This window comes from Pseudophryne corroboree, chromosome 3 (assembly GCF_028390025.1).
Source record: "Pseudophryne corroboree isolate aPseCor3 chromosome 3, aPseCor3.hap2, whole genome shotgun sequence".
Classification (NCBI taxonomy): Eukaryota; Metazoa; Chordata; class Amphibia; order Anura; family Myobatrachidae; genus Pseudophryne; species Pseudophryne corroboree.
In genome coordinates, this window is record NC_086446.1 from 301,383,532 (window position 1) to 301,399,128 (window position 15,597).

Sequence of the window (15,597 nt, forward strand, 5' to 3'; positions counted from 1 at the left end):
AAGCCCAGGAACTCCAGAACATGGTCAGAGACCTGTTAAAACCGAAAAAAGTGTCAGTCCATCAATGCACTCGAGTACTGGGAAAAATGGTGGCGACCTACGAGGCCATCACTTTCGGCAGGTTACATGCGAGGACGTTTCAGTGGGACCTTCTGGACAAGTGGTCGGGGTCCCATCTACAAATGCATCAGAAAATAAGCCTGTCCCCCAGGGCCAGGGTGTCTCTCCTGTGGTGGCTGCAGAGTGCTCACCTTCTCAAAGGTCGCAGGTTCGGCATTCAAGACTGGGTTCTGGTGACCACGGACGCGAGCCTCCAAGGATGGGGAGCAGTCACACAAGGAAGAAATTTTCAGGGACTATGGTCAAGCCAGGAGGCTTGTCTACACATCAACGTTCTGGAATTGAGGGCCATATACAACGGCCTACGACAAGCGGATAATCTTCTTCGCGACCTACCGGTTCTGAATCAATCAGACAACTTCACAGCTGTGGCTCATGTAAACCGCCAAGGCGGGACAAGAAGCAGAGTGACAATGGCGGAAGCCACCAGGATTCTTCGCTGTGCGGAAAATCACACAAGCGCTCTGTCAGCAGTCTTCATTCCGGGAGTGGACAACTGGGAAGCAGACTTCCTCAGCGAACACGATCTCCATCCAGGAGAGTGGGGACTTCATCAAGACGTTTTTGCAGAGATAACAAGTCAGTAGGGACTTCCACAAATAGACATGATGGCGTCACGCCTCAACAAGAAGCTTCGAAGGTATTGTGCCAGGTCAAGGGACCCTTAGGCAGTAGCGGTGGACTCCCTGGTGACACCATGGGTGTTTCGGTCGGTCTATGTGTTCCCTCCTATTCCGCTCATCTCAAAAATGCTGAGAATCATAAGACGAAAAAGAGTGCAGACAATACTCATTGTTCCAGATTGGCCTCGAAGGTCCTGGTATTCAGATCTTCAGGAAATGCTCACAGAAGATCCGTGGCCTCTTCCTCTCAGGGAAGACCTATTGCAGCAGGGGCCCTGCGTGTTCCAAGACTTACCGCGGTTACGTTTGACGGCATGGCGGTTGAACACCAAATCCTAGCGGGGAAAGGTATTCCGGAGGAAGTCATCCCTACTCTGATTAAGGCTAGGAAGGAGGTAACGGCGAAACATTATCACCGCATCTGGAGGAAGTATGTATCTTTGTGTGAAGCAAAGAATGCTCCTACTGAAGATTTCCATCTGGGCCGTTTTCTCTACTTTCTACAGACAGGAGTGGATATGGGCCTAAAGTTAGGCTCCATTAAGGTACAGATTTCGGCCCTATCAATTTTCTTTCAGAAGGAATTGGCTTCTCTCCCAGAAGTCCAGACTTTTGTAAAGGGAGTGCTGCACATCCAGCCTCCTTTTGTGCCCCCAGTGGCACCTTGGGATCTTAACGTGGTGTTACGGTTCCTGAAGTCTCACTGGTTTGAACCTCTTCAAGCGGTTGAATTTAAATTTCTCACTTGGAAGGTGGTCATGTTGTTGGCCTTGGCATCTGCAAGGCGGGTGTCCGAATTGGCGGCCTTGTCTCACAAGAGCCCCTATTTGACCTTCCATGTGGATAGAGCAGAGTTGAGGACTCGTCCTCAATTTTTGCCTAAGGTGGTTTCATCTTTTCATATGAACCAACCTATCGTGGTGCCTGTGGCTACGGGTGACTTGGATGATTCCAAGTCCCTTGATGCAGTCAGGGCCTTAAAAATTTATGTAGCCAGGACGGCTCGGGTTAGGAAAACAGAGGCACTATTTGTCCTGTATGCAGCCAACAAACTTGGCGCTCCTGCTTCTAAACAGACTATTGCTCGCTGGATCTGTAACACGATTCAGCAGGCTCGTTCTACGGCTAGATTGCCGTTACCAAATTCGGTAAAGGCCCATTCCACTAGGAAGGTGGGCTCTTCTTGGGCAGCTGCCCGAGGTGTCTCGGCATTACAGCTTTGCCGAGCGGCGACTTGCTCGGGTTCAAACACTTTTGCTAAATTCTACAAGTTTGATACCTTGGCTGATGAGGACCTCATGTTTGCTCAATCGGTGCTGCAGAGTCATCCGCACTCTCCCGCCCGGTCTGGAGCTTTGGTATAATCCCCATGGTTCTTACGGAGTCCCCAGCATCCTCTAGGACGTAAGAGAAAATAAGATTTTAAACCTACCGGTAAATCTTTTTCTCCTAGTCCGTAGAGGATGCTGGGCGCCCGTCCCAGTGCAGACTAAATTCTGCAAGACTTGCATATAGTTATTGCTTACATAAGGGTTATGTTACAGTTTTGATCAGTCTCGGGCTGATGCTGTTTTGTTTCATACTGTTGACTGGTTCGTATGTTCCAAGTTGTACGGTGTGGATGGTGTGGGCTGGTATGTATCTTGCCCTTAGATTAACAAAAATCCTTTCCTCGTACTGTCCGTCTCCTCTGGGCACAGTTCTCTAACTGAGGTCTGGGGGAGGGGCATAGAGGGAGGAGCCAGTGCACACCCATCTAAAGTCTGTAGAGTGCCCATGTCTCCTGCGGAGCCCGTCTATACCCCATTGTCCTTACGGAGTCCCCAGCATCCTCTACTGACTAGGAGATAAAGATTTACTGGTAGGTTTAAAATCTTATTTCTCTGACGTCCTAGTGGATGCTGGGAACTCCGTAAGGACCATGGGGAATAGACGGGCTCCGCAGGAGACTGGGCACTCTAAAAGAAAGATTAGGTACTATCTGGTGTGCACTGGCTCCTCCCTCTATGCCCCTCCTCCAGACCTCAGTTAGAATCTGTGCCCGGCCAGAGCTGGGTGCTCCTAGTGGGCTCTCCTGAGCTTGCTAGAAAAGAAAGTATTTGTTAGGTTTTTTATTTTCAGTGAGATCTGCTGGCAACAGACTCAATGCTACGTGGGACTGAGGGGAGAGAAGCAAACCTACCTGCTTGCAGCTAGCTTGTGCTTCTTAGGCTACTGGACACCATTAGCTCCAGAGGGTTCGAACACAGGGCCTGACCTCGATCGTCCGTTCCCGGAGCCGCGCCGCCGTCCCCCTTGCAGAGCCAAAAGACAGAAGAGAAGCGATGAAATCGTCGGCAGAAGACTCCTGTCTTCATTAAGGTAGCGCACAGCACTGCAGCTGTGCGCCATTGCTCCCACAGCACACCACACACTCCGGTCACTGTAGGGTGCAGGGCGCGGGGGGGGCGGCGCCCTGGGCAGCAATTATAATACCTTTTGGCATAAAATACACATAATACAGTCTGTTAACTGTATATGTGTAAAAAAAAACGCCATTAAGTTACAGAAAACGCGGGACAGAAGCCCGCCGCTGAGGGGGCGGGGCCTTCTTCCTCAGCACACCAGCGCCATTTTCCCTTTACAGCTCCGCTGGAAGAAGCTCCCCAGGCTCTCCCCTGCAGTATCCTGATACAAGAAGGGTAAAAAAGAGAGGGGGGGGGGCACATAAATTTAGGCGCAAATAAGATATTTAAGCAGCTATTGGGTAAATCACTTTTTATAGTGTGAATCCCTGTGTTATATAGCGCTGTGGTGTGTGCTGGCATACTCTCTCTCTGTCTCCCCAAAGGACTTTGTGGGGTCCTGTCCTCAGTCTGAGCATTCCCTGTGTGTGTGCGGTGTGTCGGTACGGCTGTGTCGACATGTTTGATGAGGAGGGTTACGTGGAGGCGGAGCAGGGGCAGATAAAAGTGGTGTCGCCTCCGACGGGGCCGACACCGGATTGGATGGATATGTGGAAGGTCTTAACCGACAGTGTCAACTCCTTACATAAAAGGTTCGATGGCGCAGCAGCCTTGGGACAGCCGGGGTCTCAGCCCGCGCCTGCCCAGGCGACTCAGAAGCAGTCGGGGGCTCATAAACGCCCGCTAGCTCAGATGGTAGACACAGATGTCGACACGGAGTCTAACTCCAGTGTAGATGAGGATGAGACAAATGTACAGTCTACAAAGGCCATCCGATGCATGATTACTGCAATGAAAGATGTATTGCACATTTCTGACATTAACCCGGTTACCACCAAGAGGGGTATTATGTTTGGGGATTAAAAGCAGCCAGTGACTTTTCCCCCATCTGATGAATTAAATGAATTGTGTGAAGAAGCGTGGAGTTCCCCTGATAAGAAACTAGTGATTTCTAAGAGGTTACTGATGGCGTACCCTTTCCCGCCAACGGATAGGTTACGTTGGGAAACATCCCCTAGGGTGGACAAGGCGCTCACACGCTTATCTAAAAGGGTGGCACTGCCGTCTCAGGATAAGGCCGCCCTAAAGGAGCCTGCGGATAGAAAGCAGGAAGCTATCCGGAAGTCTGTGTATACACACTCTGGTACTCTACTGAGACCTGCTATTGCTTCAGCCTGGATGTGTAGTGCTGCAGCAGCATGGACTGATACCCTGTCAGACAACATTGATTCCCTCGACAGGGATACTGCTTTGCTAACCCTCGAACATATAAAAGACGTCGTCTTATATATGCGGGATGCCCAGAGGGACATTTGCCTGCTGGCATCTAGAATTAATGCAATGTCCATTTCTGCCAGGAGAGTATTATGGACTCGGCAGTGGACAGGTGATGCTGATTCTAAAAAACATATGGAGGTTTTGCCTTATAAGGGTGAGGAATTGTTTGGGGACGGTCTCTCGGACCTCGTATCCACAGCAACAGCTGGGAAGTCGACTTTTTTGCCTCAGGTTCCCTCACAGCCTAAGAAAGCACCGTATTATCAACTGCATCGCTTTCGGCCTCAGAAAGGCAAGCGGGTCAGAGGAGCATCCTTTCTGGACAGAGGCAAGGGTATAGGAAAGAAGCTGCACCAGGCAGCCAGTTCCCAGGAACAAAAATCCTCCCCTGCTTCCACTAAGTCCACCGCATGACGTTGGGGCTCCACAGGCGGAGCCAGGTGCGGTGGGGGCGCGTCTCCGAAATTTCAGCAACCAGTGGGTTCGCTCACAAGTGGATCTATGGGCTGTACAAATTGTATCTCAGGGATACAAGCTGGAGTTCGAGGCGACTCCCCCTCGCCGTTACCTCAAATCTGCCTTGCCAGCTGCTCCCAGGGAAAGGGAGGTAGTACTGGCGGCAATTCACAAGCTGTACCTCCAGCAGGTGATAATCAAGGTCCCCCTCCTTCAACAGGGAAGGGGTTACTATTCCATAATGTTTGTGGTACCGAAACCGGACGGTTCGGTGAGACCCATTCTGAATTTAAAGTCCTTGAACACTTATATAAAGAAATTCAAGTTCAAAATGGAATCGCTCAGAGCGGTTATTGCAAGCCTGGAAGAGGGGGATTTTATGGTGTCGCTGGACATCAAAGATGCTTACTTGCATGTCCCCATTTACCCACCTCACCAGGAGTACCTCAGATTTGTGGTACAGGACTGTCATTACCAATTCCAGACATTGCCGTTTGGCCTGTCCACGGCACCGAGAATATTTACCAAGGTAATGGCCGAAATGATGATACTCCTTCGGAAGAAGGGAGTTATTATTATCCCGTACTTGGATGATCTCCTCATAAAGTCGAGGTCCAGAGAGCAGTTTTTGGTCAGCGTAGCACTCTCTCAGGAAGTGTTGCAACAGCACGGCTGGATTCTGAATATCCCAAAGTCGCAGCTGATTCCTGCGACGCGTCTGCTTTTCCTGGGCATGATTCTGGACACAGAACAGAAGAAGGTGTTTCTCCCGGTGGAGAAGGCCCAGGAATTGTCATCTCTGGTCAGGGACCTCCTGAAACCAAAACAGGTGTCTGTGCATCACTGCACGCGAGTCCTGGGAAAGATGGTGGCTTCTTACGAAGCAATTCCCTTCGGCAGGTTCCATGCAAGGATCTTTCAGTGGGATCTGTTGGACAAATGGTCCGGATCGCATCTTCAGATGCATCGGTTGATCACCCTGTCCCCAAGGGCCAGGGTGTCTCTGCTGTGGTGGCTGCAGAGTGCTCATCTTCTCGAGGGCCGCAGGTTCGGCATACAGGACTGGGTCCTGGTGACCACGGATGCAAGCCTCCGAGGATGGGGGGCAGTCACTCAGGGAAGAAACTTCCAAGGACAGTGGTCAAGTCTGGAGACTTCACTACACATAAATATACTGGAACTAAGGGCCATTTACAACGCCCTGAGGCAAGCAGAGCCCCTGCTTCAAAACCAACCAGTACTGATTCAGTCAGACAACATCACGGCGGTCGCCCATGTAAACCACCAGGGCGGCACAAGAAGCAGGATGGCAATGGCAGAAGCCACAAGGATTCTTCGATGGGCGGAGAATCACGTGCTAGCACTGTCAGCAGTGTTCATGCCAGGAGTGGACAACTGGGAAGCAGACTTCCTCAGCAGGCACGACCTCCACCCGGGAGAGTGGGGACTTCATCAAGAAGTCTTCACACAGATTGTAAATCGCTGGGAACTGCCACAGGTGGACATGATGGCGTCCCGCCTCAACAAAAAGCTAAAAAAATATTGCGCCAGGTCAAGGGACCCTCAGGCGATAGCTGTGGAGGCACTAATGACACCGTGGGTGTACCAGTCGGTTTATGTGTTCCCTCCTCTTCCTCTCATACCCAAGGTACTGAGGATAGTAAGAAAGAGAGGAGTAAGAACTATACTCATCGTTCCGGATTGGCCAAGAAGAACTTGGTACCCAGAACTACAAGAAATTATCTCAGAGGACCCATGGCCTCTGCCTCTCAGACAAGACCTGTTACAGCAGGGGCCCTGTCTGTTCCAAGACTTACCGCGGCTGCGTTTGACGGCATGGCGGTTGAACGCCGCATCCTAGCGGAAAAGGGCATTCCGGATGATGTTATTCCTACGCTGCTAAAGGCTAGGAAAGACGTGACAGCAAAACATTATCACCGTATATGGCGAAAATATGTTGCTTGGTGTGAGGCCAGGAAGGCCCCTACAGAGGAATTCCAGCTGGGTCGATTCCTGCACTTCCTACAGTCAGGAGTGACCATGGGCCTCAAATTAGGATCCATAAAGGTCCAGATTCCGGCCGTATCTATTTTATTTCAAAAAGAACTGGCTTCACTGCCTGAAGTTCAGACGTTTGTTAAGGGAGTGCTGCATATTCAGCCCCCTTTTGTGCCTCCAGTGGCACCTTGGGATCTTAACGTTGTGTTGGATTTTCTGAAATAACACTGGTTTGAGCCACTTAAGACCGTGGAGCTAAAGTATCTCACGTGGAAGGTGGTTATGCTGTTGGCCTTAGCTTCAGCTAGGCGTGTGTCAGAATTGGCGGCTTTGTCATGTAAAAGCCCGTATCTGATCTTCCATATGAACAGGGCAGAATTGAGGACTCGTCCCCAATTTCTCCCAAAGGTGGTATTAGCGTTTCATTTGAACCAACCTATTGTGGTGCCTGCGGCTACTCGGGACTTGGAGGCTTCCAAGTTGTTTGACGTAGTCCGGGCTTTGAAAATTTATGGTTCCAGGACGGCTGGAGTCATGAAAACTGACTCGCTATTTATCCTGCATGCACCCAACAAGCTGGGTGCTCCTGCTTCAAAGCAAACTATTGCTCGCTGGATCTGTTGCACGATTCAGCTGGCACATTCTGCGGCTGGACTGCCGCATCCTAAATCAGTAAAAGCCCATTCCACAAGGAAGGTGGGCTCTACTTGGGCGGCTGCCCGAGGGGTCTCGGCTTTACAGCTTTGCCGAGCTGCTACTTGGTCGGGTTCAAACACATTTGCTAAATTCTACAAGTTTGATACCCTGGCTGAGGAGGACCTTGAGTTTGCTCATTCGGTGCTGCAGAGTCATCCGCACTCTCCCGCCCGTTTGGGAGCTTTGGTATAATCCCAATGGTCCTTACGGAGTTCCCAGCATCCACTAGGACGTCAGAGAAAATAAGAATTTACTCACCGGTAATTCTATTTCTCGTAGTCCGTAGTGGATGCTGGGCGCCCGTCCCAGGTGCGGACTCTCTGCAATACATGTATATAGTTATTGCTTCACTAAAGGGTTATTGTTATGAGCCATCCGTTGAGTGAGGCTCAGTTGTTGTTCATACTGTTAACTGGGTATGTTATCACGAGTTATACGGTGTGATTGGTGTGGCTGGTATGAGTCTTACCCTGGATTCCAAATCCTTTCCTTGTTGTGTCAGCTCTTCCGGGCACAGTTTCCCTAACTGAGGTCTGGAGGAGGGGCATAGAGGGAGGAGCCAGTGCACACCAGATAGTACCTAATCTTTCTTTTAGAGTGCCCAGTCCCCTGCGGAGCCCGTCTATTCCCCATGGTCCTTACGGAGTTCCCAGCATCCACTACGGACTACGAGATATAGAATTACCGGTGAGTAAATTCTTATTTTTTTAAACCCATTTACATGCATTGTGCTAACATTCTGAAAAATAATTAACAAAGCGTGTTTGAGGTTTAAGGAATAGCAATAGAACAGGGATGTATTATTAACTGTTCTTTCACATTCTTGCAGGCTGTACGCAAAGTGAATCTATTGCTGGACACAGTTCCTCGAGAGGCCAGAAAAAACCTGATTTTTACTAAAGAGATGATGTCTACTATGTAAAAATACATGCAATATACAGTATATGTTAAGCCACTTGCTTAATCAAATAGTTTCAATGTTTGTCAGACGTGATTTTTGACAACTGCGTAGGATTATCACTGTTGTGTAGCACTTTTTATATTGTATGATTGGCTTGTTAAGGTTTCCTTATCTTTAGAAAGTATGCTAAAGTTTACTTGTACCGCCAGGTTTCTGAAATGTCAGTCTTGTAATACAAAGTTCAGTTGGGGGAGAGTTTGTTTGTGGTGGATTCCTTGTATTTTGAAGAGGTTTCAACTAAATGGCAAAGTGTGGATGATATTGTGTTGGTTGTGTAGATAGGACTAAAGGGTAGATACAGTTCCATGGGGCAGATGCATTAACCTGGAGAAGGCATAAGGAAGTGATAAACCAGTGATATGTTCAAGATGATAAAGGCACCAGCCAATCAGCTCCAAGATGTAAATTAACAGTTAGGATCTGATTGGCTGGTGCCTTTATCACCTTGCACATATCACTGGTCTATCACTTCCTTATGCCTTCTCCAGGTTAATACATCTGCCCCACTGTGAGCTTCCGTTGACAGCTTGCGCTGCACATTTTTCTACCCATTACTGTATACCAGCCTGCAGTAATAAGTCAGCTCCTAGGTCAATGAATTTTGGGAGGAGGTACCAGGTTAACAGAAATTATTTACACTTAAACCACATAAAGGGGAGAATTCAATTAGACGCGGTAAATTACCACAGCTGATTGATGCTGGGGGGTACAGGGGGTTAATTAACTTATTCACTATAGCAGGCACTATCGGGCATTTTGATAAGTGCCGTGCTTTCGCGGGCGCAATAGTGAAAACACACAAATCTGGGAACTTATCACGGATTTTGTGTGTGTTCGTGCGAAAATGGATGCTAAAAAAACAGATTTTGAATTAACCCCCCCCCCCCCCCCAAACATTACAGTAACACGGAAATTGACCATGACTTTTACTGCGAAAACGGATTGTGGGTAATTGCATTTCCCCCAAAGAGAGAAATAAGTTACCTCTTATTGATTCCCTATCTAAAATAAGAAAGAGTGAGCGCTAGTGTACTGACTCTGACTCACCTGATATAAATCAAGCCACACAAATAAATACAGTGTATTGGTAGGCTAAAATGAATCGGGTGCAATTGATTATTGGACTGCAACTACCTAAAATGAGTTTCTGGATCTCAATGAATGGGATGCAGTCAATTTACCTCCAATCGAAATCCCGACAGCAATTGACCGACGGACAAAATCCCAACATGGACAAAATACCGACAAGGTCAAAATACCGACATGTAAACTACCGACAGGTCAAAATGCCGACGTGCGTTTTTCATGATTTTTTCATTGAAACCGACTTGTTCATACTTTACCATCCCAGTGGACCTGTAGTGGGAATATAATAGTGTGCCGAGCGCAGCGAGCCACCATGCCCGAAGCAAGGGAACGTGGTACACTTATATGGTGTCCATGTCGACCTATGTCGACATACACAAAACCACATGTCTGTATTTTGACCTGTCGGCATTTTACATGTCTGTATTTTAAATGTCGGTATTTTGTCCATGTCGTGATTTTGATCGTCAACTGCTGTTGGGATTTCGACCGTCGTGATTTTGATTGGAGGTATTTCATACCGATCCCCAATGAATATGTGAAGAAAAAAGGTTTATAGGAATGCTATCCATAAAGAAAAATGTACTTGATTAAAATGTATTTAATAAATGATAAAAACATATAACAATAGTAAAACATTCACAATAGACATAAAGAACCCACCGCTGCATATAAACAAGTAAAATCCATTGGTAACAGTTTATTTTGTTGTAAGGATCTTTTAGTAGTAAAGCATGCAAAAAAAAAATTCAAATTCAACAACTGTTGGAAAAGGTTTCTCTCAAGAAAAAAATGTCCCTGTTATCGATGGAATAATTTTCAATATTATTGAGGTAATAAATTCAGTTCCATATAGCGGACTCCATTTATGCTAAACCTTATATAAAGGAGTCCTCTGTATGAACTGAATTTATGAACTGAATCTATCGGTCTGTGTCAAAAACATCAATGCAGACGCTTTTCCCAACAGTTTGAAAAGGTGCAAACCAAGCACATTGGTTTTCACCCATAATTCCTTAGGGAAAGATGTTATAAACTATTTCTCCCTCTGAGAAAGGGAATATGTTTTCCAACTAGTCGATTGAAAAGATAAGTTTATCTGTAAAGGAAATCAAAGTCTACAAGATGGTTGGCTTTTAATTTTTGCATATACAGTATGTTCTGTCTCCTCAATTGAAGAAATTAGTACTTCAACAATACCATGACTCCTGCTGGTCATCCAGGAATCAATAAGAGCAACGAGTTAGTTACTAAGTTTTATATTGGTGTCTAGTTTCTTAGTTTCTTCTTCAGGGTCCATAGGCTTTGCAGGAATTATCATGGGGTATAGGTGGTTTGGAGAGAACCGGTCACCAAACAGTTAAACTTTCAGGTCTCAGGACCCACTGGTGCTTCCTCCTATATACCTCGGCTATCCAGTTTTTGTTTGGTGCCGGCAGGAGCCGGATGCACCTTTAGACAGGGGAGCTGCTAAGTAGTTGATTCCATTGATTCAGTGCCCAATCATTTATGCATTGTATGTGTCTTGTTGCCTGCTACAGATGGAGCCTCCGTTATCTTGGCTGGCTGAGGCGTTAGTCACAATCGGGCATACGCAGCATGCCTGGGCGCAATGATGCTTGCCTAGTCGTTGGGAGGAGCACAGAGCGTTTGGCATTACCTTTAATTGTAATACCTGCAATCATCCACCAGATGTCGCTTTTAAAATCACCATTGCGCATGCGTGTGGTCTCCATTAAATTACAATACCGATCTACAGCGTACTGTAAGAACTACTTTACTGGTGCGACTCATTGACGTTAGGAATATGTGAGTGTCCAAGTCCCGCAGACAAATCAACAAATTAAAAACAAGTAGTGTATAGAGATGCAAACAAATGTGTTACAGGTACAGTGTGGTCTATTGATGTTAGGGATATGTGAGCATCCAAATCCTGTAGTATTAAGTATAAGGGAGAGATATAAAAGTACTCCGCTGTAAAGGCTGCAGCGGCAAGTGTTATCTTTCTAAGTATAATGGGGAGAGATTAAAGCTCCTCCCTAAATTCCTGGATGCCAAATCACCATCCTTAGTATCTCTGTACAGTATTTTCTATTTGAGTACTAAATAGCACTAACAGCTTGTAACGTACTCTGCTGTAAAGGCTACAGCGGCAAGTGTTATATTTCTAAAGGTGTGTACACATGGTGACATCCTTGCTATGTCCGATTTTGACTACTGTATGTGATTTCCCCTGAACTCCCCCAGAGCCCAGATTGGACAGATTTTGACTTTTTGTGCTTTAGATTTTGTCTATGTATGTGTTTGACTAATGGGGTCATTCTGAGTTGATCGCTAGCTGCATTCGTTCGCTGTGCAGCGATGAGGCCAAAAAGGCACTAATGCGCATGCGTATGCGGCGCAATGTGCACGCACGACGTACTATTACAACGAATTATGTAGTTACACACAGGGTTTAGCGAAGCTTTTCAGTAGCACTGCTGGCCGCAGAGTGATTGACATGAAGTGGGCGTTTCTGGGTGTCAACTGACCGTTTTCAGGGAGTGTTTGGAAAAACGCAGGCATGCCAGGAAAAACGCAGGCGTGGCTGGGCGAACGCAGGGCGTGTTTGTGACGTCAAAACAGGAACTGAACAGTCTGAAGTGATCGCAAGCGCTAAGTAGGTTTAGAGCTACTCAGAAACTGCACAAAAATTTTTTGTAGCCGAGCAATCAACTCGGAATGATCCCCTAAGTGCCAATTTTGACTATACTTTGTACTAGATAGTACACTAGATAGTCAACACTGAGTTGCCTGCACAGTCTATCTAGCCTTGTGATACCGACCCTACGGGACCGCGCATCGGGATCAAATCGGGATCACAAGCTGTCTAACACCTTGAGATATGTACTAACTTTCCTTAAGATTTTGACTAGTCAAAATCTTACAGATTTATTTCACTGTGTGTACACACCTTTAGTATAGTGGGGAGGGATAAAAGCTCCTCCCTAAGTTCCTGGATGTCAGATCCCCGTGCTTAGTGTGTGTACACTTCTATTGAATGTGAAGGTATATTACAATAGATAAAAAATAATAATAATAATAATAATAATAAAGTGAGTTCAGAAAAAAAAAATACACTCGCACTTTGGGAATCGAACCAGAGACTCTCAGCATGGGAGGCGGAAGACTTCACCGCTTGCCCACGCTGCTTCATGGAAGATACACAAGCTTGTGTAAAAGTACTGTAAGCAGCGATTGCTTCCCATTGGTGTTTGTTTATGCCGTTAAGGGACTTGGATGCTCTTATTGTACAAAACATACTGAACGTCAATGAATTACATTGTTGCTTTCACACATTAGTTGCGTCTGCATACACTATATTAATTTCTCTAACGTCCTAGTGGATGCTGGGGACTCCGTAAGGACCATGGGGAATAGACGGGCTCCGCAGGAGACTGGGCACTGTAAGAAAGAATTAGTACTACTGGTGTGCACTGGCTCCTCCCTCTATGCCCCTCCTCCAGACATCCGTTAAAATCTGTGCCCGGAAGGAGCTGGGTGCATTTTAGTGAGCTCTCCTGAGCTTGCTATTAAGAAAGTATTTTAGTTAGGTTTTTTTTATTTTCACAGAGCTTCTGCAGGCAACAGACTCTCTGCTATGTGGGACTGAGGGGAGAGAAGCAAACCTACTAACTGCGGCTAGGTTGCGCTTCTTAGGCTACTGGACACCATTAGCTCCAGAGGGTTCGAACACAGGAACTTAACCTTGGTCGTCCGTTCCCAGAGCCGCCCCGCCGTCCCCCTCGCAGAGCCAGAAGACAGAAGCCGGCGGATGAAGCAAGAAGACGTCAAAATCGGCGGCAGAAGACTCCTGTCTTCACATGAGGTAGCGCACAGCACTGCAGCTGTGCGCCATTGCACCCACACACTCCGGTCACTGTAGGGTGCAGGGCGCAGGGGGGGGCGCCCTGGGCAGCAATTGAGTACCTCCTGGCAAAAGCAGCATATATACAGCTGGGCACTGTATATATGCATGAGCCCCCGCCATTTTTTACACCAAATCGCGGGACAGAAGCCCACCGCTGAGGGGGCGGGGCTTCTTCCTCAGCACTCACCAGCGCCATTTTCTCTCCACAGCTCCGCTGAGAGGAAGCTCCCCAGGCTTTCCCCTGCAGACTCACGGTAGATAGAGGGTAAAAAGAGAGGGGGGGCACATAAATTTAGCGCAATAATCATATATACAGCAGCTACTGGGTAAACACTAAGTTACTGTGTGATTCCTGGGTCATATAGCGCTGGGGTGTGTGCTGGCATACTCTCTCTCTGTCTCTCCAAAAGGCCTTGTGGGTGTCCTGTCCTCATATAGAGCATTCCCTGTGTGTGTGGTGTGTCGGTACGCTTGTGTCGACATGTTTGACGAGGAGGGCTATGTGGAGGCAGAGCAGGTGCAGATGAATGAGGTGTCCCCGCCGACCCCTGATTGAATGGATATGTGGAAGGTGTTAAATGATAATGTAAACTCCTTGCATAAAAGGTTGGATAAAGCTGATGCCTTGGGACAGTCGGGGTCTCAGCCCATGCCTGATCCTACAGCGCAGAGGCCGTCAGGGTCTCAGAAGCGCCCACTATCCCATATTGTTGACACAGATATCGACACGGATTCTGACTCCAGTGTTGATGGCGCTGATGCAAGCAAAATTGCAGCCTAAAATGGCTAAAGCCATCCGCTACATGATTGTAGCTATGAAGGATGTATTGCACATATCAGAGGTAAACCCTGTCCCTGACAAGAGGGTTTACATGTTTGGGGAGAAAAAGCAAGAGGTGACTTTTCCCCCTTCACATGAGTTAAATGAGTTATGTGAAAAAGCTTGGGATTCTCCTGATAGGAAAGTGCTGATTTCCAAAAGGTTACTTATGGCGTACCCTTTCCCGCCAACGGACAGGATGCGCTGGGAATCCTCCCCTAGGGTAGACAAAGCTCTGACACGCTTATCTAAGAAGGGGGCCCTGCCGTCACAGGATACGGCCTCCCTAAAGGATCCTGCGGATAGGAAGCAGGAAGGTATCCTGAAGTCTGTTTACACACATGCAGGTACCATACTGCGGCCGGCAATTGCGTCGGCCTGGATGTGTAGTGCTGTAGCAGCATGGACAGATACACTGTCTGAGGAACTGGATACCTTGGACAAGGATACTATTTTACTGACCCTGGGGCATATAAAAGACACTGTCCTATATATGAGGGATGCCCAGAGGGACATTTGCCTACTGGGCTCTAGAATAAATGCAATGTCGATTTCTGCCAGAAGGGTCCTGTGGACTCGGCAATGGACAGGCGATGCCGACTCCAAAAGCACATGGAGGTTTTACCCTACAAGGGTGAGGAATTGTTTGGGGACGGTCTCTCGGACCTAGTTTCCACAGCTACAGCTGGGAAGTAAAATTTTATTTTTTGCCATATATTCCCTCACAGCCTAAGAAAGCACCGTATTACCAAATGCAGTCCTTTCGATCACAAAAAGGCAAGAAAGTCAGAGGTGCGTCCTTTCTTGCCAGGGGCAGGGGTAGAGGAAAGAAGCTGCACAATACAGCTAGTTCCCAGGAACAGAAGTCCTCCCCGGCTTCCACTAAATCCACCGCATGACGCTGGGGCTCCACAGGTAGAGCCGGGAGCGGTGGGGGCACGTCTCCAAAAATTCAACCACCAGTGGGTTCGCTCACAGGTGGATCCCTTGGCTATACAGATTGTGTCTCAGGGATACAAGCTGGAATTCGAAGTGATGCCCCCTCACCGTTACCTAAAATCAGCCCTGCCTGCTTCCCCCATAGAAAGGGAAGTAGTGTTAGCGGCAATTCACAAGTTATATCTCCAGCAGGTGGTGGTACAGGTTCCCCTCCCTCAACAGGGAAGGGGTTACTATTCCACAATGTTTGTGGTTCCGAAACCGGA

The 15,597-nt window shown here is 47.6% G+C and overlaps 1 protein-coding gene across 9 annotated transcripts in view; it reads left to right on the top strand.

The window, feature by feature from the left end:
- SYCP2 (synaptonemal complex protein 2) overlaps nucleotides 1-15,597 on the top strand; it is a 1,046,702-nt gene that overhangs the window by 313,948 nt on the left and 717,157 nt on the right. For 8 of the 9 annotated variants that reach the window (XM_063959338.1, XM_063959341.1, XM_063959339.1 and 5 more), the window contains one exon: nucleotides 8,445-8,533. The exons of the other annotated variant lie outside the window; for it this stretch is intronic. In XM_063959338.1, coding sequence (XP_063815408.1) covers nucleotides 8,445-8,533 — 89 coding nt within the window. The remainder of the gene's footprint in view (nucleotides 1-8,444; nucleotides 8,534-15,597) is intronic. 9 annotated transcript variants of the gene reach the window in all.